Source organism: Lepus europaeus, chromosome 7 (genome assembly GCF_033115175.1).
Source record: "Lepus europaeus isolate LE1 chromosome 7, mLepTim1.pri, whole genome shotgun sequence".
Lineage (NCBI taxonomy): Eukaryota > Metazoa > Chordata > Mammalia > Lagomorpha > Leporidae > Lepus > Lepus europaeus.
The window spans coordinates 127,540,970-127,564,672 of NC_084833.1; the positions used below are offsets into that span (position 1 = coordinate 127,540,970).

At 39.9% G+C, this 23,703-nt stretch overlaps 1 protein-coding gene, 1 long non-coding RNA gene and 1 pseudogene across 2 annotated transcripts in view; 1 reads left to right on the top strand and 2 right to left on the bottom strand.

The window, feature by feature from the left end:
* Positions 1-23,703, bottom strand: part of LOC133763577 (zinc finger protein 260-like) — a 52,062-nt gene that overhangs the window by 12,098 nt on the left and 16,261 nt on the right. The window contains 2 exon segments of the mRNA XM_062197379.1: positions 2,747-2,839; positions 3,084-3,210. Of these exon segments, the coding sequence (XP_062053363.1) occupies positions 2,747-2,839; positions 3,084-3,207 (217 nt within the window). The 5' untranslated portion in view covers positions 3,208-3,210.
* Positions 9,571-15,801, bottom strand: LOC133763578 (uncharacterized). The gene is made up of 3 exons (XR_009866426.1): positions 15,664-15,801; positions 13,723-13,852; positions 9,571-10,667 (listed from the first exon to the last, which is right to left on the bottom strand). It is a non-coding gene; the product is annotated as an uncharacterized LOC133763578 (long non-coding RNA).
* LOC133764884 (vacuolar protein sorting-associated protein VTA1 homolog) lies at positions 21,242-22,208 on the top strand (annotated as a pseudogene).

Consider the following 23,703-nt stretch of genomic DNA (forward strand, 5'->3'; position numbering starts at 1 on the left):
TAACTAAGAGTTTTATTTTAATTGGCTTATAGATAAGATTGTCCATAAATTTAAGCTGGTAAAATTAATCAAAGATACGTTTTAATTCATGTGACCTGAATCTCTGCATCATATGTTTTACACTTGTTGGTAGAAAGAAACTAAAAACATTTTAGATGGTTGTGCTTAAGTTTACTGGTTAAACAAACTACACCATGTTAGATATTTAAGAGGTGTTTCCAAATACATGATTCTTAAAATTTATAGAAGGCATTGGACCTTCTGGTAAATGTTTTCTTAAGTTGTTATCTAATGGTTGAAACTGTTTGCTAAGTATTCATGTAATATTGCTATTGTCAGCAAGCGATCTAGGACTTGCTCCCTCATTTCTCTATTCTAAGCCCAACTTGTTCTTTCATTTCTCTATTCTCTTCAAGGTAGGAAACTAATTCTATTATGAAGCAATCTGTAGGATGCACAATTTAATCTTTAGACCTTATAAAAGAGATGGCTAACATTTTTCTGTAATAGCATAGCCAAAATAAGAGCTTAAATTATAATCTCATAGCTAGATTTACTTCGCCATCAGTGAAGTAAACAGTAAGTAGAAAAAACCTCTCTTTCAGACCAAAGGGAAAGAAAGTTTTAAAGTGAGAATATAATTTTCCTCATGGGCATTGTCTACCTTAGAAAAACTACTACAGAACATGCCTGTGGCTATAGACTTGTAGTTCAGGCCACCGAAGATTAGAGATGGGACACGGGCACTCCCTTGACTTGAATCCTCTGGTCTGCTTTAACAAAAACCAGGAGGAAAAGAAAGCTAGGCATCAGAAGCAATGGGTGGCAGGCCTATTAATGGCTGTTCTGTGCAGTGATCTGCCCTCAAGGAGACCCAACAGGCCAGTCCACTGCAGTGGCTTTCAATGTGGTAAGCCTGGGCTTCAGCAGAAGTCAGCTTGTGAAGAGCCCTGGCAGCTCTGCCAAGAGTTGGATCACTGGAAATGGACCTGCCCTGGAGTCGAAGGATGCCCAGGTCAGAGCCACAGATCTTATTGGCTCTAAGCTGAAAAGCCCTTCACTTAGCCCAGCTTCCAAAATGACCACCGCAGGTGAGAGGACGGCCAAGTAGGGTCAGCAACATTGTAGGCAGAACTATAAATTTCTTGTTAGAGGTGCCACCTGCCTTTTCCTGGCCAGCTCTCCTCCCAGGCCAGCCAAGTAATGAAAGTCAACAGAGTGCCTTCCACAAGGAGGTTCACACCTCCCTTAGGATGTACCCCATGTGAAGGGATAGATAGGTCTGGGCCTCTTAACTTACAAGGCCTAAAGCCCACCAGATTATTATCAAGCCCCTTCTATCAGGTTCTATTTGCCTCTCAATCAGAAAACTTAATTGTAGCTTAGACAGCACCTTTCTTAGCTCCTCTAATAATGACTCTGTCCTTTGTTCTAGACCCTATCTAGCGCACTTGGGCCTCATATCTTTGTAATCACAACCTCTACTCTACCACCAATAGCTCTACTCCCAACCTGTGTGTACTGATGGTCCTCTTCCCCACTTAATGCTGTATAATTGTTCAAAATTTCTCTACAGATAAACCCCTCTGCCTACAAAAGATGAGTGACTTTTCTCCCAGTCTTGGCTGGAATCAGCTTTCCAGTCTGTTGGGTGTTCCCCAATAAACCCTTTCCCTTAAAAAAAAAAAAAAAGGGAGGTGCCTTTCTCTGAAGGGAGGAGAAAACTTCCACTTTGACTAGGACCTTGTCTAAATATGATCAGAGTCTGCAAACTTGGAAGGCTTCCATGGCCTTGGCAACTCATGACAGGAGCCTAGGGTGGTTACTGGCACCATAAACTAGAGTGTCAATTTGTTGAGTCAACAACAGGAGTCACTGTACACTTGCTCCTCATGTGGGATCTCTGTCCTTAATGTGCTATACATTGTGATTTAGTGCTATAACTAGTACTCAAACAGTTTGTTTCACTTTGTGTTTCTGTGTGGGTGCAAACTGTTGAAATCTTTACTTAATATACACTAAATTGATCTTCAGTATATAAAGAGAATTGAAAATGAATCTTGATGTGAATGGAAAGGGAGAGGGAGCGGGAAAGGGGAGGGTTGTGGGTGGGAGGGAAGTTATGGGGGGGAAGCCATTATAATCCATAAGTTGTACTTTGGAAATTTATATTCATTTATATTCATTAAATGTACTTGGACCCCTGCACCCATGTGGGAGACCTGGAAGAAGCTCCTGGCTCCTGGCTTCAGATCAGTGCAGCTCCAGCCATGACAGCCAATTGGGAAGTGAACCAGTGGATGGAAGACCTCTCTCTCTTTCTCTCTCTGCCTCTCTTTCTTCTCTCTTCTTTCAATTAAATAAATAAATATTTTAAAAAACATAAAGATTAATCTTAAAAAAAATAAGTTTCTGTATGTTACCTAATTAACAAGCACTGAAGGAACTAATAAGTGCATGAAGGAAAAGGTATGAAAGTGTAGAGATGGACAAGTTAGAATTGGAGGAATGTATCAAACCTAGATAAAAGCCTTAGTAACATCAGAAAATGACTGGATTTTTTTTTAATCAAAGAACATCTTCATTAAGAACAAAAGTTAGAAAGATACTGGTATCTCTAAATGCCTGTGGTGTACAAAACCTGCTGTCATCAGGAGTAAGCTTTAGAAAAACGCATCAAAAGAACACCAGTCAACATGTGCACACTTTCTGCCTTGGCCTCCCTGTCCCTTATGTGCAAACCGACCTGAAAGGCTCTGATTCAGGCATTCTTCCACCATCCATGGCTCTGCTCCTTGCTCCAACTGAAAGATCAAATCAGGTTTGGTAATGCAGTGCCCTATTAATGGAAACAAAGTAAGACTTTGTGAAATCACTATCTTGGGTTATTTAAAGGACTACAGCTTGGTTCAGGAGCTATGCAACAAATGTTCCAATTTGAATCTTTGGTTAGATGGTAGATATTCAGATTATTCATGGACTCAAATTCTATACCTGCCCAACATTAAACATTATAAAGTGTTCCCTTATTTGTCAAATAGCAATAAAACGTTATCGCTGGGCATGTGAGGGGTGTCACTCACCCAAGGAGAACAGGCTGCTGTAGGTCTCCAGCATCACATCTCTGTACAGGATTTTCTGAGCATTGTTCATTTTCTGCCATTCCTCCCACGTAAAGTACACAGCAAGGTCTTCAAATGCTATCATCACCTATGATATTACACTTCCAGTCAACATGTTAACTCTGTCACAAAATAAACACTGACAGTTGTGTGGATATGAAGGAAAAAAGGAAGGATATGGTTTCACATTAGACTTGTTGAGTGTTTAGAAAGCCACACAAAGCATTCAACAGTCAAACCCATGATCTACAGGCTGTGAGAAATGCCCAAGCTGGAGGGAAACAGGAGGTTCAAATCACAAAGGCCATATCTGTCAAGGGGAATTGCACAGCAGGCTAAAAGAGGCGCAATATTGACTCTTGAATGGGCAATGTTAAGGAGCAGTATGTAGAAGCATTGAGAAAAAAAGGCAAGAAACCATCAGTGAAACTATGATGGGAATGAACAGAAAATAATTTCTAGGAAAACACCATGCATATCATTTCCAATATGTCAGAGAAAAAATACATTAAAAGACAGGGCTGACATTTAGCTTAGTGTTTATGATGCCACCTCACAGTGTCTATGTTTGATTTCCAATGCCAGCTCTAGTTTTTAGCTCCCAGATAATGCAGACCTGGGGAAGCAGTGGTGATGTCACCAATGAAGGAGGCCTAGATTTCATTCCTCAATCCTGGCTTCAGTCCTGCCCCAACTCTGTTTGGTATGGTTATCTAGGAAGTGAATTAATGTGTCAAAGCTCTCTATCTCTCAGTCCATCAACTTTTTTCTCTATCAAGCTAATAAATATTTTTAAGTAAGAGAGAAAATACAGGTAAGACAAAGAATACAAATTAGCTTTTGCCCTTGTGTATGATTATTCTGATAAACAATTGAAGTAACATTATACCTAATTAAAGTGAAAGCAATGGAAATACTTGCCCAAAACATTCAAATGATAAACATTTAAAATAACATTATACATAATTAAAGTGAAAGCAATGGAATTATTTGCCCAAAAAGAGAACCTGGGAATGTCTGCAGTACAATCTGCATTTGTGACTCACTGAGAAAAATGCTTAGAGATTTAAGAACCTGCAAAAGTCACCAGAATTGTGATCCAGCAGGCTAAGCCTCCACCATCAATGCTGGCATCCCATGTAAACAGAGGATTTGAGTTCTGGCTGCTCCACTTCCAATCCAGTTCCCTGCTAATCTGATTGAAAGAGCAGTGAAAATGGTCTGAGTATTTGGACCCTTCAGGAGACCCATGGAGTTCCAGGCTCCTGGCTTTGGCCTGGCCCAGTCCCAGCCATTGTGGCCATTTGGGAAATGAACAGTAGATAGAAGATACCTCCTTTTGTCTCCCTCTCTCTTCCAATCTCTGTATGTCTGCCTTTAAAATAAATAATCTTAAAAAATAAATGAGCCTCCAATAGATTCTTTTCTCCACACATTCCTTATCCTATTCCAGAATCCAATTCAGCTTCTGAAAGGTATTAAGGACTCCATTACTCTAACAATTCAAAAACAAACTTAACTGATTCGTGTTTTAGCACTAGGTAACTCTTCCTCTTGCAGAATGCTAAGTGTTTACTTCATAGGTAGCACTAAAACACTGCTCAGTACATCATCTATGTGTAGACTGTTTCAGACAACATGACCCCAAAAATGTAGCATATTGTGCTTAGTTTCAACTCAATTCATGTAGGCCGGCGCCATGGCTTAACAAGCGAATCCTCCACCTTGCGGCACCTGCACACCATGTTCTAGTCCCGGTTGGGGTGCCGGATTCTATCCCAGTTGCCCCTCTTCCGGGCCAGCTCTCTGCTATGGCCCGGGAAGGCAGTGGAGGATGGCCCAAGTGCTTGGGCCCTGCACCCGCAAGGGAGACCAGGAGAAGCACCTGGCTCCTGGCTTCGGATCAGCGAGATGCGCCGGCCGCAGTGGCCATTGGAGGGTGAACCAACAGCAAAAAGGAAGACCTTTCTCTCTGTCTCTCTCTCTCACTATCCACTCTGCCTGTCCAAAAAAAAAAAAAAAAAAAAAACTCAATTCATGTAACAAATATATATTTTGCTATAGCAACACAGAAAGACAAGAGACCAAACTGCATTATTATAGATGACAGAAATGTTTCATAATCATGCCAAATTCATAATTCACTTCTGTATATTCCATGAGAACAAATTTTATGTTCATTTTTCTTTAATTTTTTAAAGATTTGTTTATTTATTTGAAAGAATTACACAAAAGAGAGGCAGAGAGAGAGAGGTCTTCCATCTGCTGGTTCAGTCCCCAATTGGCTGCAATAGCTGGAACTGCACCAAGCTGAAGCCAGGAACCAGGAGCTTCTTCTGGGTCTCCTACATGGGTGAATGGGCCCAAGGACCTGGGCCATCTTGCACTGCTTTCCCAGGCCATAGTAGAGAGCTGGAGCAGAAGTGGAGCAGCAGTCTCAAACCAGTGCCCATATGGGATGCCAATGCTTTAGACCAGGGCATTAACCCACTGAGCCACAGAGCTGGCCCCATATTTTCCATTTTAATTAACTAGTATACTGGGACCGGCACTGTGGCATAGCAGGTAAAGCTACTGCCTTCAGTGCTAGCATCCCATATTGGTGCCAGTTCAAGTCCTGGGGGCTTCGCTTCCAATCCAGCTCTCTGCTATGGCCTGGTAATTCAGTAGAAGATGGCCTAAGTCCTCGGGGCCCTGAACCCATGTGGGAGACCCAGAAGAAGCTCTTCACTTCTAGCTTTGGATCAGTGAAACTCCGGCCATTGTGGCAAACTGGGGAGTGAACCAGCAGATGGAAGACACTCTCTCTCTCTCTCTCCCTCTGCCTCTCTGTAACTCTGACTTTCAAATAAATAAAAAAAAAAATCTAAATAAATAAATAAACTAGCATTAAACGCCTAAAATGAGTACTGACATGCTGGGGAATAATTTTAAAAAAACATTTAGAGGTGATATATTAATTTTCTTTCCTCTTAGAAACATGTGGAGGACCCAGAATCATACCTGGGAGAGAAGGTGAATGGCAGGAGTTCAAAGAAAACTCTGGAGGCCAACACTGTGGCATAATGGGTAAAGCTGCTGCCTGCAGTGCCAGCATTCCATATGGGTGCTGGTTCAAGGCCTGCCTGCTCAACATACAATCTAGCTTTCTGCTATGTCCTGAGAAAGCAGTGGAACATGGTCCAAGTCCTTGGGCCACTGCACCTGCATGGGAGACCCAGAACCTCTTGGGTCTTGGCTTTGGATCAGCTCAGCTCTGGCCTTTGCAGTAATTTGGAGGGTGAGCCAGCAGATAGAAGACGTTCTCTCTTTCTCTGCAACTCTTTCAATAAATAAATGAAATCTTAAAAAAAAAAAAAAAAAAAAAAACCCTCTGCTTTCCTTCTGCACTAAACAGTGGGAAAAAAAGAATGTGATAGAATGAATAAAGAACAATAAATACATTAACAAAGAAAACATCAGCTTCACTGATGTTTTCACTTCCCAGATGGCTGCAATGGCTGGAGCTGTGTAGATCCAAAGATATGAGCCAGCAGCTTCTTCCAGGTCTCCCACAAGGGAGCAGGGGCCAAAGGACTTGGGCCATCTTCTACTGTTTTCCCAGGCCGTAGCAAAGAGCTAGATCAAAAGTGGAGGAATAAGCCTGTAAAAATGGAAATACATAGGAAAATGCACCCACCTATATTAAGTGGCAGAGATTAAACAGAAGTTATCATTGGTTTAACCAAAGCATTATCTACAAATTTTGTAAAACAATAGTGTAAAAGTAAAAAGAAATGTTAAGAGTGTTCAAATAAATGAGGTTGTCAGAGATAAACATTATGTTGTTATTAAAGTTTATAGTAAAGAAAGTTAACACATACACATAATGTATATTTAATGCAGTGCACTTTACCAGTAATGATTCTAAATAGACCCTTTCCCTGTATTCATCCCTTCACAAATCCCTGGATTGGGGCTGGCACTGTGGCCTAGCGGGTAAAGCTGCCGCCTGCAGACTGGCATCCCATATGGGCACTGGATTGATTCCCAGCTGCTCAATTTCTGATCCAGCTTTCTGCTGTGGCCTGGGAAAGCAGTAGAAGATGGCCCAAGTCCTTGGGCCCCTGTACCCATGTGGGAGACCCAGAAGAAGCTCCTAGATCCTGGCTTTGGATTGGCACAACTCTGGACATTGCAGCCAACCGGGGAGTGAACCAGCAGGTGGAAGATATCTCTCTCTCTCTCTCTCTGCATCTCCCTCTCACTGTGGGTAACTCTTTCAAAAAAATGAATAAATCTTTAAAAAAAAAAAGACCCTGAATTTCACCATTTCACTCGACTTACCCCATGAGATACCAGTAAATATGATAGAAATAGATAATTTGTTTAAAGATTTATTTATTTGAAAGAGTTACACAAAGAGAGAAGGAGAGGCAGAGAAAAAGAGAGAGGGAGGGAGAAAGAGAGGTCTTCAAACTGCAGGTTCACTTCCCAGATGGCTGCAATGGCTGGAGCTGTGTAGATCCAAAGATATGAGCCAGGAGCTTCTTCCAGGTCTCCAAGGGAGCAGGGGTCAAAGGACTTGGGCCATCTACTCTTTTCCCAGTCCATAGAAAAGAGCTGGATCAGAAGTGGAGGAGCCAAGTCGTGAACTGACACCCATATGGGATGCTGGCACTGCAGGCAGTGGCTTTACCAGCTATGCCACAGAACCAGCCCCAGAAATAGACAATTTGTAAAGTATTTGCCTTCTCAGATATTCTTTTTGTGACAGTTATCTTCTGAAATACCCTGGGGCCTGCCTGTTAAAGAGATAGTATGTAGGATGGTGCCATGGCTCACTAGGCTAATCCTCCGCCTGCAGCACTGCTACTCCAGGTTCTAGTCCTGGTTGTGGCACTGGTTCTGTCCCAGTTGCTCCTATTCCAGTCCAGCTCTCAGCTGTGGCCTGGGAAGGCAGTGGAGGATGGCCCAAGTACTAGGGCCCTGCACCCACATGGGAGACCAGGAGGAAGCACCTGGCTCCTAGCTTTAGATCGGCACAGCATGGTGGCCATAGCGGCCATTTGGGGGGTGAACCAATGGAAGGAAGACCTTTCTCTCTGTCTCTCTCCCTCTAACTCTGCCTGTCAAAAAATAAAATAAAATAAAAAGAGAGAGATAATATGTAGCCAAGAACTGCTAAGATCAATCCCATTCACAATAGCTACAAAAACAGCCAAATTCTTTGGAATAAACTTAACCAAGGACATTAAAGATCTCTATGATAAGAATTACAAAATCTTAAAGACAGAAATAGAAGAGGATACCAAAAAATGGAAAAATCTTCCATGCTCATGGATTGGAAGAATCAATATCATCAAAATGTCCATTCTCCCAAAAGCATGTGATACTAATCAAAATACCAAAGACATTCTTCTCAGATCTGGAAAAAATGATGCTGAAATTTATATGCAGACACAGGAGACCTCGAATAGCTAAAGCAATCTTGGACAACAAAAACAAAGCTGGAGGCATCACAATACCAGATTTCAGGACATACTACAGGGCAGTTGTAATCAAAACAGCATGGTACTGGTACAGAAACAGATAGATAGACCAATGGAACAGAATAGAAACACCAGAAATCAATCCAAACATGTACAGGCAACTTATATTTGATCAAGGATCTAAAACCAATCCCTGGAGTAAGGACAGTCTATTCAATAAATGGTGCTGGGAAAACTGGACATCCACATGCAGAAGCATGAAGCAAGGCCCCTACCTTAAACTTTACACAAAAATCAACTCAACTTGGATTAAAGATCTAAATCTATGACCTGACACCATCAAATTATTAGAGAACATTGGAGATACCCTGAAAGATATCGGCACTGGCAAAGACTTCTTGGAGAAGACCCCAGAGGCACAGGCAATCAAAGCCAAAATTAACTATTGGGATTGCATCAAATTGAGAAATTTCTGTACTACAAAAGAAACAGTCAGGAGAGTGAATAGGAAACCGACAGTGGAAAATACTGTTTGAGTACTAGTTATAGCATTGATTCACATTAGACAACTCATTACAGAGAGAAATTCTACATGGGGAGTAAGTACACAGTGATTCCTGTTGTTGACTTAACAATTTGTCACTCTTGTTTATAGCATCAGTAATCACCCTAGGCTCTTGTCATGAGTTGCCAAGGCTATGGAAGCCACTTTGTGTTTCTGTGTGGGTGCAAACTGTTGAAATCTTTACTTAATATATACTAAATTGATCTTCTGTATATAAAGAGAATTGAAAATGAATCTTGATGTGAATGGAATGGGAGAGGGAGCGGGAGATGGGAGGGTTGCAGATGGGAGGGAAGTTATGGGGGGGAAAAAGCCACTGTCATCCAAAAGCTGTACTTTTAGAAATTTATATTTATTAAATAAAAGTTAAAGAGAAAAAGAATACAAGGGGGCAGCAGCATAGCCCATGTACCAAGTATATGACAGACTAGGTTTCACAGATCTCCATTTCTAGAGATGCTGATACTGGAATGAAGTAACGGGCATGTGGTAGGAAGCAATGCAGATAGTGACTCTCAGATAGAAGAGGTTATCCCTAACCCCAGTCTGCACCCTTAAGTCCACTGTCTTTCTAATCCATTCACAACTCTCTTTTGAATGCTGGTCCAGTACTTCTATTACCACCAAGTCTTGAAAACTAATGGATGAGGTAAGGTAATATCAAGTATATCTTGTTCACTCTGGCCAGTATGATCCATAATTGCTTGGACCATGCAACTAGGATCTTTACTTTTTAATGACGCTTGTCTCTGCTCTGATCCTTAAGGTGTTATCTCAGAGAGCATTCAGTTGTATTCTGTTGGAAAAGATTCCTATTTGTTGTGCTCCCTTCTTCAAATACCATAACAACTTCTCACTTCCAAAGGAAATGGGACTGTCCTCCAGTACCCAAACATCCATGTTCCCAGAAACTAGGTATTGTATAAGTTCTGTAACCTCAAGTGAGTAGCACTGGGCAGGCTATACAGTGCAGGAAACCAGAAACTTCATTTAAAGAAGATACACCAAAAACCCCATAAATTGCAACACAGTGCAAGTCAGCCTGCACACATCTCACAGTAAGGACATTTCACTAGTATTACTGCTATACTCATCTTAAAGATCAGTAAACAGTGACAGAGGTGCAACCTACATTCAGCTCATATACAATTCAGCTCAAATGGTCTGAATACCCATCTCCATCCCACAGCCATCTTGTATGAGACCAGTTGTCTATAGAAATTTTAGAACCCATTTCTGTATACCTGGAGACCAAATGGTCTTCTGTCAGATACATCATTTACTTTTTTTTGTTTGTTTATTTTTATTTATTTGACAGGCAGAGTTACAGAGAGAGGTAGAGACACAGAGAGAGGTCTTCCATCTGCTGGTTCACTCCCCAGATGGCCACAATGGAGCTGTGCCGATCCGAAGCCAGGAGCCAGGAGCTTTTTCCAGGTCTTCCACATGGTTGCAGGGGCCCAAGGGCTTGGGCTATCTTCTACTGCTTTCCCAGGCCACAGCAGAGAGCTGGATCAGAAGAGGAGCAGCTGGGATTAGAACCGGTGCCCATATGGGATGCTGGCACTTCAGCCCAGGGCGTTAACCCACTGAGCCACAGCACTAGCCCCTCATCTTCTGACAAAAAAAAAAAAATCCTTGAAAATCCAACATTATTCATTTCTTCTATGGCTTTGGAACTGAGTATCTACCACTGGTATCCCATCCTGAACCAGCCAAGGTCTATATGGTGTACCTGAATGAGAGATTATAATGTCTCCAATCTACAACTGCACCTGTGCCATCAAGAGACAGGGACCTGTCCTGCTCTCCAAAGTTCCTTTTACCCCCACACTAACATTCACAGACATAGAAACCAGTCACACAGTCCTTGAGCAATGTGAGGACAGCTTCAGGACCAGAAATTCTCTAAAGATGGTGGGAGTGGTTGCAATGGCATATGCTGAGAAGGAAAACAAAGGAGACTTTCCATGATCTTTCCCTGTTGACATCATGGCCTGATGAAGCTACTATAAGTTGGCCAGCACCATGGCTCGCTTGGCTAATCCTCCAACTGTGGCACCAGCACCCTGGGTTCTAGTCCCAGTCGGGGTGCTGGATTCTTTCCCAGTTGCTCCTCTTCCAGTCTAGTTCTCTGCTGTGAACTGGGAGTGCAGTGGAGGATGGCCCAGGTCCTTGGGCCCTGCACCCGTATGGGAGACCAGGTGGAAGCACCTGGCTCCTGGCTTTGGATCAGCGCAGCGCACTATCCGTGGTGGCCACTTGGCGTGTGAACCAACAGAAAAAGGAAGACCTATCTCTCTCTCTCTCTCTCTCTCTCACTAACTCTGCCTGCTAAAAAGAAAAAGAAAGAAAAGAAACATACTATAAGTGGAGAAATTAAAATGTGAATAGAATTTTTGGAAATTGTCATTAAATATATTATTATTTTTTCAATTCTCATAATTAAATTGTGGTTCTAAAACCTCAAATACTTCTACAGATACTTAGGAAAAAACCTCCAAGGACTCTTTTTAACTTTAGTGTTTAAAGAAGAAAATATCCCTGAATAAATCATTTTTAATCCTTTAAAATTATGCTTGATCTTACCTACTAAAACAATTTGTGGATCATATTTCACAGAAAAATAGTAATAATTTGGTGGATTAATATGGCTGGAAAACAGGGTGAATGCCTTGTAAAATCTTTGTGAATATTTAAAACTGCACTATATAGTAATTCTTTACCCAAAACATCCTGAAATTCATCTATTCATCAATCCAGTTATCTGTATATTTTTAACAAAGCTATATTTAAAAAAAAAATAAACTGCACTTAAGTTCCAGTTTCTGTCACAAAATAGGCAAAGAGACAAATATTAGGGTGTCTTGGAGCTCCTGCTTTTACTCCTCTTCTTGTCTAAATGAGAATTGGTGTGAAATTACAGTAAAACTCTAGAGGATTTGACTGATGATCTCATGGGCCATTGACTGTTGGTCCACAGCTATTGGTCATTTTTTCTATGTTTAGTGTATGAATTGTGCTATTCAAATGCCTATATCATCACTGATCTAGTAATTGCCTTTCAGTGACTTCATTCTACAAATTGAGGGACCTCAGCCTTGAACTTCTATCTTAAATAACTTCATCTCAGACCCAGAAGAAAATTATTACTTAGTTACTAGCATCATACGATGTAAACAGAAAATGAAGTTGTAGGCATCAACAAGAATAGTACCATGAAATAGTGGATTCCCTTGTCCTTTCTAAAAATTATTGCTCCCTATACTGGTAGCCACACACTTCTGATAGCAGGAGTTGATGATTTTGGAATTACAGTTGTAAATTCTGTGTGGATACCTGAGAAGAAAGTGGGCAGGCAGCACGCAACACTCAATTGTTGTTGATTGATCTTTTACAACGCATTTTCTCTCACTGGTTTTAAATATATCTTTTTTATTATTATTATTATTATTATTATTATTATTTGACAGGTAGAGTTATAGACAGTGAGAGAGAGAGACAGAGAGAAAGGTCTTTCTTCTGTTAGTTCACTCCCCAAATGGCCGCTATGACCAGCACTGTGGCGATCCAATGCCAGGAGCCAGGTGCTTCTTTCTGGTCTCCCATGTGGGTGCAGGGGCCCAAACACTTGGGCCATCCTCCACTGCCCTACTGGACCACAGCAGAGAACTGGACTGGAAGAGGAGCAACTGGGACTAGAACCCAGTGCCCATATGAGATGCTGGTGCTGCAGGTGGAGGATTAACCAAGTGAGCCACGGCACCAACCCCTACATACACCTTCTGAGTAATGACCACCATTTATAATTTCAAGCACTTAGAAATAGGAGCTCTAACATTTGATCTTACTGAATCAGTAATGAAAAATATAGTCCCTAAGATATAAAGAGAGTGAGGATCACAGACTGAAATTAATTCAAGATCCTACAAGGACTAAATTTGAGGTCAAGCTTGAGCTACTTATCACTAATAGAAATGTCACTAATAGAAACAACCAGTGTTATCTGATCAAGTTTTACTAGATGGGAATGGCATCCCATATTTGTGCCAGTGTGTGTCCCAATCTCTCCACTCCTGATCCAGTTCCTGCTATTGAACCTGGGAAAATAGCAGCAAAGATGGCACCACAGTGCCAGCCCTAATAAATCTTCTTAAAAACCTAAAGAAGGAAAATGTAAAATGTATAAATTATAGTTGTATATAGGTATAAATTTTTGAAAAGCACATAATTTCATCCTTTTAGACATCTAAAATTTATTTTTAAATTATATAATTAAAAAATATAAAGAGACATTGATTCTTATGTCTCTTCAGCATAAGACATCAACTTTTCCAGGTTCTAGATGCACTTATTCAGAGTTTCATAGGTGTAACCAGTAATGTTGCTCAAAAAGTTTTACCCAGGGGATCCCAAATTTAAACCGGGTACTCAATACCATTTTATAAAAGTTCCAAAATATGTATCAGAAGAAAAAAAGGATTTATTTGGTACATTTCATTTTAACTATAATATTACCCGATGAAAATTACAAAACCTTAAAGAAAGAAATAGAAGAGGATACCAAAAAATGGAGGAATCTTCCATGTTCATGTATTGGAAGAATCAACATCATCAAAATGTCCACTCTCCCAAAAGCAATTTACAGATTCAATGCAATTCCAATCAAAATACCAAAGGCATTCTTCTCAGATCTGGAAAAAAATGATGCTGAAATTCATATGCAGACACAGGAGACCTCGAATAGCTAAAGCAATCTTGTACAATAAAAACAAAGCTGGAGGCATCACAATACCAGATTTCAGGACATACTACAGGGCAGTTGTAATCAAAACAGCATGGTACTGGTACAGAAACAGATAGATAGACCAATGGAACAGAATAGAAACACCAGAAATCAATCCAAACATGTACAGGCAACTTATATTTGATCAAGGATCTAAAACCAATCCCTGGAATAAGGACAGTCTATTCAATAAATGGTGCTGGGAAAACTGGATTTCCACGTGCAGAAGCATGAAGCAAGACCCCTACCTTTTAGCTTACACAAAAAGCCACTCAACATGGATTCAAGATCTAAATCTATGACCTGACACCATCAAATTATTTATTTATTATTTTTAAATTTAAAAAAAATTTTAATATTTTTGACAGGCAGAGTGGACAGTGAGAGATAGAGACAGAGAGAAAGGTCCTCCTTTGCCATTGGTTCACCCTCCAATGGCCGCCGCGGCTGGCGCGCTGCGGCTGGTGCACTGCGCTGATCCGATGGCAGGAGCCAGGTGCTTCTCCTGGTCTCCCATGGGGTGCAGGGCCCAAGCACTTGGGCCATTCTCCACTGCACTCCCTGGCCACAGCAGAGAGCTGGCCTGGAAGAGGGGCAACAGGAACAGAATCCGGTGCAAATGCCCATCAACAGTAAACTGGATAAAGAAATTATGGGACATGTACTCTATAGAATACTACACAGCAGTCAAAAACAATGAAACCCCGTCATTTGCAACAAGATGGAGGAATCTGGAAAACATCATGCTGAGTGAAGTAAGCCAGTCTCAAAGAGGCAAATATCATTTGTTTTCCCTGATCTGCAACAACTAACTGAGCACCAAGGGGGAAACCTGTGGAAGTGAAATGGACACTATGAGAAACAGTAATTTGATCAGCTCCTGTGCTGACTGTTGTTGTACAATGTAATACTTTGTCCATTTTAGCATTTTATTGTTCTAGTACTAGTGGTTGAACTCTGTAATTAACACACAATTATTCTTAGGTGTTTAAATTTTAACTGAAAAGTGATCCCAGTTAAATATAAGAATGAGAAAAAGAGAGGGAGGAGATGTACAATTGGGGACATGCTCAATCAGACTTGCCCCAAATGATGGAGTTAGAAACGTGCCAGGGGATTCCAATACAATCCCATCAAGGTGGCATGTACCAATGCCATCTTGCTAGTCCATGGGATTAGTTTCAGTTAACAATTGATCACACTGATAGGTCTAAGAGTCAAAGGGATCACACAAAGACTAATGTCTGCTAATACTAACTGATAAAATCAGAAAGGGAGAGAACGATTCAACATGGGAAGTGGGAGACACAGCAGACTCATAGAATGCCAGATGTCCTAAATAGCACTCTGGCCTCAGAATCAGCCCTTGAGGCAATTGGATCTGGCTGAAGAGCCTATGAGAGTATTTTAGGCATGGAAAGCCAAGACATTCTGGGAGAAAAAAAAAAAAGAAAAAGAAAAAGAAGACCTAATTGAAGGATCTCAGCGAGTGTGATCCCAGTGGAAAGAACGGGCCATCAAAGTAGGAGGTACCTTTCTCAGAAGGGAGGAGAGAACTTCCACTTTGACTATGACCCTGTCGAAATAAGATTGAAGTCTCCGAATCCTAAAGGCTTCCATAGCCTTGGCAACTCATGGCTAGAGCCTAGGGAGATTACTGACGCTGTAAACAAGAGTGTTAAATTGTTAAATCAACATCAAGAGTCACTGTGTACTTACGTCCCATGTGGGATCTGTCCTTAATGGGTTGTCCAATGTGAAGTAATGCTATAGCTAGTACTGAAACAGTATTTTTACACTTTGTATTTCTGTGTGGGTGCAAACCGATGAAATTTTTTTCTTAGTATATACTGAATCGATCTCCTGTATATAAAGATAATTGAAAATGGAAAAACAAAACTTGGTGTTAAATTGGAAATTACATAGAAAATTAATCAATTTAAAAAAAATCATGTAGGATCTCTGTCCTTAATGTGCTGTACACTATGATTTAATGCTATAACTGGTACTCCAACAGTATTTTTCACTTTGTGTTGCTATGTGAGGGCAAACTGTTGAAATCTTTACTTTATGTATACTCAACTGATTTTCTGTATATAAAGAGAATTGAAAATGACTCTTGATGTGAATGGAAGGGGAGAGGGAGTGGGAAAGGGGAGGGTTGTGGGTGGGAGGGAGGTTATGGGGGGGGGGGAAGCCATTGTAATCCATAAGCTGTACTTTGGAAATTTATATTCATTAAATATTAAAAAAAAAAACTATAGTATTACCTAAATTACCAATAGTCAGATGTACTCAAAAAAATCCCACAGGTGGGAGAGATGGCCTAACACAGCAAGTAATTATTAAAATAAAAATTTTAAGCTACAACTTAACTAGGGAAAATAACAATCCACAGGTCCCAAACTAAAATAATTAAGATGACATAATAAAAGGAAACTCAATGTCTTCATGCATTAAAATTTATTACATTAGACTTAATTACAAAAAGGTGATTTTTCCAGCTCTTTCCCATTTGCCAGCTCAATTTTACCTGTTGAATCTGGAAAAAAGTAAATGACATCTCATGGTAGATTACTAACATCTTGATACTATATGCCATCAATTATGTCCACCATACATTATACCTAATATTAACATATCTGATGCCTCTTAATAGATAAATGACCTGTCTTAACTATTACAAAAGTGGCAAATGTGTTTTGCTCAAAGTTTTTCCAACAGCTCCTCAGTCTGGTTTGCCTTCACTTTGAAAAGACACTTCATGTATACTAGAGTATACATGAGCATCTCGTTGACTTTGCTATTAAACACAATTTTTGCAAAGAATTTAACTGCACCCACCTATTATCAGGAGCACCAGAATATATCACATTGATGACTTCCTCCCTGAATGAGACTATTTGACACACTTGTGAAGAACATACAATGCTAATACCTTTTAGTCCTTCCTGGGTTTTGGTGCAATGCATGCCTCATTTAAAAAATTGTCATGGATGCTACAAATCAGCCCAGCTTATATGGCCCCGCTTCCAATGAAAAGTGCTAAAATCAGTCAAATTAAATATGTAGCACTATCATTAGTGCTCTCAGTGACTTCTTCACTTGTGGAGCTCATATGCCTTCTAAATTCTTTGCATCATCTATGATATCCATTACTTCTCAAGGGCTGTGATGCAAGAAATAACCTCTCTTGGAACCTTGCTATGTGCCAGTAAAATTAAATTAAATGGCTATTAACTGTGCTATACTGGAAAAACACTCACCTACACACCTTGAGCCTGTGATGCTCCAAACCTTGTTGTCTAATAGGACTTTGGCCATCGATATATAACAGTAAAATGTGAGAATGGCTACTAAGGCCTCCTTAATAAATGATGGACCCAAAACTTGGCATACTCCATTTGGCAAAGGGGATGGCTTCCAATGTCTACTGTCTATGTCCAGATGCCAGGGTACTGCAGGAGGTCACTATTCTAACAATAAAAAAGAAAAACCATTTAACTTCAGCTGGACACCATTCTGCTGACTGTTATCTTGTTCCTGTTAATCTGGAGGCCTTCACTGGTGACAATCCAGAGACCCAAAGTAGTCACAGCCATTATCTGTTAACAAAAGCTTAAACCAAGAGTTATGGATTAATATCTGTTATAATACAATTCCTCAGAACCCATCTAGTCCAAACCTTGAGAGTTGAAAGCTGTTATACTTGGCACACACATAAATAGGACATTAATTGTGCCAGATGGGCTCTATATCCTTGTACTGCAAGGAGGATGTCACAGATATTGGTGCTCCAAACTTATCCAGCTCCCTGCTAATGTGTCTGGGAAAGCAGCAAAGGCTTGCCCAAATGCTTGGGGCCCTGAACTCATGTGATATCTTGAGGAAGCTTCTATCTTATGAGATCAGCCTGGTCAAGCCCCAGTCATTGTAGCCATTTTGGAGAACAAACCAGAAGGAAGATTGGTCTCTCCCTTTCTCACTCTAACACTGCCTTTCAAATATATAAATAAATCTTTTAAAATGTAATCATTTCAATAGATTCCTCAGTGCTCAATCATGATGACTTTTACTATCTTAGGGACATTTTCATTTCTTTTTTAAAGATTTGTTTATTTGAAAGGTAGAGAAAGGGCTGGTGTTGTGTTGCACTATGCAAAGCTGCCATCTGTTATACTGGCATCCCATATAGGCACCGGTTCAAGTCCCACTTGTTCCACTTCTGATTTAGCTTCATGCTAATGGTCTGATAAAGAGTGGAAGATGTCCCAAATACTTGGGCTCCTGCCACCCCCATGGGTGACTCAGAAGAAGCTCCTGGTTTCAACCTGGCCCAATACTGGCCATTGGAGCCACCAGGGGAGTGAACCAGATGATGGAAGATCTCTCTCTGTCTCTCTCTCTCTCGGTAACTGTGACTTTCAAATAAAGAAGTAAATAACTTTTAAAATGATTTTTAAAAAGGCAGAGAAACATACAGAATGTGGGTGGGGAGAGAGGCAGAGAGGTCTTCCATATGTTGGTTCACTCTCTAAATGTCTGGAACAGCTGTGGCTGGACCAGGGTCTCAGGTCCCCTAATAAGTAGTAGATCTTGCACTTAGGTGAAAGGAACTGAAGAATTTGAGCCACTACCCATGATTCCCAGAAATATTAAGCAGGAAACTGGTTTGGAAGTGGAGCACTGAAAACTTAGATTGGCACTGCAATATAGAATGTGGGCATCACATGCAATGGCCAACAAATTAGAAAACCTAGAAGAAATCAAGACACATGCTAGAAAACAAAATTGAGTCATGAAGACATATAGAAAACCTGAACAAAGCAAAACCCATGACAGAGATTGAATCAGTAACAAAAACTCTCCAAACAAAGAAAAGCCCAAGACCAGATAGCTTCACTGCGAAATTCTACCAGACTTTCAAAACAGAACCAATTCCAATTCTTCTTAAGCTATTCAAAACAATTGAAAGAGAAGAGTATTCCCAAAGTCCTTCTATTTGGCCAGTGTCACCTTATTTTCTAAACCAGAAAATGATACAACAGAGAAGGAGAATTAAAGAACAATATCTCTGATAAGCACAGATGCAAAAATTCTCAACCAAATGCTAGCTAATAAAATCCAACAACAGATCATAAAGATAATTTACCTGGACCAAGTGGAATGTACCCCTGGTATGCAGGGATGGTTCAGCACATGCAAATCAATAAATGTGATATGTGACACTAGAAAACTAAAGAATAAAAACCACATGATGATCTCAATAGCTGAAGAGAAAGTATTTGATAAAAAACAAGCTTTCATTATAAAAACCTTAAGCAAGTTGGGTATAGAAGGAACATTCCTTATCACAATCAAGGCAATATAAGACAAATCTTCAGCCAACATCATATTGAATGGGAAATCTTGGAAGCATTTCCATTAAGATCTGAAACCAAAGTTGCTCTCCATCACTACTAACAGTTTTAGCCATGGCAATAATTCAAGCAAAAGAAATTAAAAAAAAAAATTAGAAGGCAAAAAGCCCAATAACCTATTTGCAGATGACATGATCCTATATATTGGGAAACCAAAAGACTCAACCAAGAGATTATTGAAACTCATGAGAGTTTGGTAAAAATGTAAGATATAAAATCAACACACAAAAATCAATAACCATTATATACACAAAAATGCCATGGCTGAAAAATAACTTATCAGATCAGTGCTATTCACAATAACCATAAAAATTTTTATTACCTTGGAATAAATTTAGTCAAGGGTATGAAAGATCTCTATAAGAAAGATTGCAAAACATTAAAGAAAAAGAACACAGAAAAAAGAAAAATCTTTGATGTTCATAATTGGAAGAACTAATATCATCAAAATTCCCATTCTACCAAAAAATTATTTTTAATTTTACTTTTACAATCATTTACTTATTTGAGAGGAAGTTATAGACAGAGAGACGGAGAGACAAAAAGTGATGTCTTCTAACTGTTGGTTAATTCTCCAAATAGCTTTAATGGCTGGTGCTGGGATGATCTGAACCCAGGAGCTAGGAGCTTCCTCCTCATCTCCTATGTGGATACAGGAGCCCAAGCACCTGGGCCATCTTCCACTGCCTTCCTAGGCCATGAGCAGAGAGCTGGATCAGAGGATCAACTGGGACCCAAACTGGCATCCATATGAGATGCCAATTCCAGACAGAAGCTCAAACTACTATTCCACAGTGCCAGCCCCTCAAAAGCAATTTACAGATTCAATGTGATCTCAATCAAAATTCCAACAACATTCAGAAGGACGAACTTTCTGTCTCTCTCACTGTCTATAACTCTGTCAAAATAAAAAAAAAAATAAAAAAATTTTCAAAATAAAAGAACATACAGCATCACCTGATGGTTCAGGAGCATTACAAGTAGGACCCTGTGTGGGCCTAATCCTGAATAGTTGCTCAGGAATTAATCTGAGGGGTGTTTGTTGGCAGCCGTTGTTTGATCATTATGTATTTCACCAAGGGGGTCATTTATATGCCATGCAAACTAGAATGAAGATTGATAATAAAACTGAGTGTCATAAATTTTTATCAAAATTAACAGGTTAGGAGCTCTTAATAAATAGTTGGGGGGGCTGGTACTGTGGTGCAGCAGATTAAAGCCCTGGTCTACAGTGCTGGCATCCCATATGTGCTCCAGTTCAAGTCCCAACTGCTCCACTTTTGACTTAGCTCTCTTCTCTGGCCTGGGAAAGCAGAAGATGGCCCAAGACCTTGGGCCCTGGCACACATGTGTGAGACCTGGAAGAGTCTCCTGGCTCCTGCCTTCAGATCAGCACAGCTCCAGCCATTGTGGCCATTTGGGGAGTGAGCTAGCGGATGGCAGAGGCTGATTCTCTTTCTGTCTCTCTGCCTTTCTGTAACTCTGCCTTTCAAATAAATAAATAAATCTTAACAACAACTGTTAGACCGGACTCGGATGGAACTCAATTATCCCAATTAGAGACTTCAATTATGCAAATGCAAAGAGATTCATTGTTCTAGCTCGATCTAGGGTCCACTCCTCCGTCACAGCAGTCATCTGATGAGGACCCATCCCATTTCCTTTGTGGGGTTTATATAGGGCTTTCAGAGACATTCTATACATTATAGCACCATTCAGCAAATCATCTCATTCTGCAGGAATTTAAAGAACATCTCTTAAAATTAATTAGTAAATCCAGTGGTGAGAATAGACCTAGTAAAGGTGGTTGGATGGCTTTGGGGTTGATGCTGTTTAAAATGATTGGCTAAAGTGTAGGGTTCAAGCTGCTAGGGTGTATGTTCCAAACTGCAGGGTTTTGGGATCTTATTAATCACCTTAATGGCCTGAAAAGACACCTGGATAGCAGGTATTTCCCTGTTATCTGCTGATTGGCTGCTGCTAGAGGAGTTTATCACAAGTGGAGTTTATTTTTCTTCTTTCAGGAGATTTTGCCTTAGGGCTCAGGGTCTGGTCAGGTCTGAGTTACAAGATGGAGGCCTAGTCTAAAATAGCTGTGCCTTAATCCAGGCTCAGGTCCTTCACAACAACAACAAAAAGAAACAGTGGTGGTGATAATGAAGCTATTACTCAAGGAGTAGTTGGTTCTACCCATTTGGGGAATTATGATTTGAAAATGTTTATATATGTAGACAATGAACATTGTGCTGGGCGATTTCACAAAAAACATGATCAAGTTCTTCTATACTGCAAGTCTTTTAATAGATGTCATAACCGTGTTTGACATAACACTGATGAAAATGTGAAACACACAAGTATGCAAGGTGGAAGGCAACATATATCCATAATTGCTTAAACAATGAGGAGACTCCTCAAGCAGGCCCAATTGCAATTGAGGAAGATACTGATGGTGAAGAAAATAAAATGAAGATGCATCTCTGCCCACTCAGCACACCTCAGCCATCATCTTCAGCATTTCACCCAGGCAGCATGCCATCAGACAACTATAGTTGAATACAGAGTCCTCTTTGTGCACATGCCCCAGACAATACACCGGCAAAAGTGCCTCATAGCATGGGTGTACCAAGGAATACTATCCATCCTACTCCATAGACTATTCCAGCCATTGATCCTGCACTTTTCAGTATGGTTTCCCAAGGTGATACCCACCTCACCCCTGAGGACTTTGTGAGAGCTCAGAAATACTGCAAATATGCTGGCAGTGCTTTGCAATATGAAGATGTAAGCACTGCCATTCAGAATCTACAGAAAGCCCTCAAGTTACTGATGACTAACAGAGAATGAAGCCTTTGTACAACAGATTCATGTATCTGGCATAAAGAACTAACTTCATTACTCTGCCTTTAGCTTATCAAGAGTACAGTTTTAAGACTTCAGTTGAGTTGAATATGACAGTAAAATCTGTGTGTATCAGATTCTTTTTGTAGCATTCATCAGTAGCCTCAACCAGTTTTTATTGTCCATTTAATGGCTCCAATAATTTATGGGTACATAGGGCTGATGTTGCCAAGATCCTAAAAACACCCTTTGAACCCTGCTTCAGCAAATGAAAACACAGAAAATATATATTGGAAATAAGCTTTATTAATTTACATACATGAAGAGAATTTTTTAAAAGCCATAATATTTGGACAAACAGATCATATTACTTTGCAGTAAAATTCTAAATTTAATAAAAGATTCCAGAATTGTCTAGATTAGAGATTATCTTTTTGTTTTCCTTAAGGCTTATAAAACAAATACAAATGACCTAAAGTGCTAGATTAACCTGAAAAAATTATGTTCAAAACAAAATTTTATTCATTAGAGTTTAAAGTTGAGAGAAGGAAAAGTCATTCAGTCAAGAAGTAGAAATGCTTTCAGACTTAATATTAATAATGTTGGTTTCCCAAATACTTTCTTTTATACATTGAAGCTTAAGGTGAATTGGTATTTGCTGCATCAGCAGTCTGACTGCATGTCTTAGAGAATGAAAAATAGAGATCTGTAGAGATGCCTGAAGACTTGAAGCTTTTAAGTTAAGATTCTTCTCAGCTGCTGAGGAATACGTTCCATTCTATGGAATAACTATGAATGATTCAGAAGATTTATAAGACTTAAGATTCTCAGTTGTTAAGTTTATGAATTTTGTGGGAAAATATGGACATACTGTGTCACCTGAATTTGCTGTGTTAAAAAATAGAAAGATTCTTTTTAAATAAAACTTTTAAAAAAAAGTCTAGGCTTGTATTGAATAAGATGTATCTAAACTTAATAAAATGCTGTTATTTTAATACAAAACATACTTCAGCATATGTGCTAAACATAAATAATTGATTATAAAAGCTTGTGTTTCTACTCAAATAAACTTATGAAAAGAAATTACAATTTATCCACAAAATAATCTAGAATTTCCTAACAGTATCTAACTTAAATAATGAAGTAAAACATCCTAAAACATCTTTTCTTTATGTGAACTTAATTACAGTACCTTAAATTAGCATTCTCCATCCCAAAGGTTATTAAAAGTTTTGAAAGGGAGATAAACTCCATGAGGTTGGTAGATTTTCTGTTCTAAATTCTTCATGTACTTGGGGCTGGTGGTGCAGTGCAGTAGGTTAATCCTCTGCCTGTGGGGCCGGCATCCCATATGGGTGCTGGTTCTAGTCCCAGTTGCCCCTCTTCCAGTCCAGTTCTCTGCCATGGCCTGGAAAAGCAGTGGAAGATGGCCCAAGTGCTTAGGCCCCTGCACCCGCATGGGAGACCAGGAAGAAGCAGCTGGCTCCTGGCTTTAGATGGG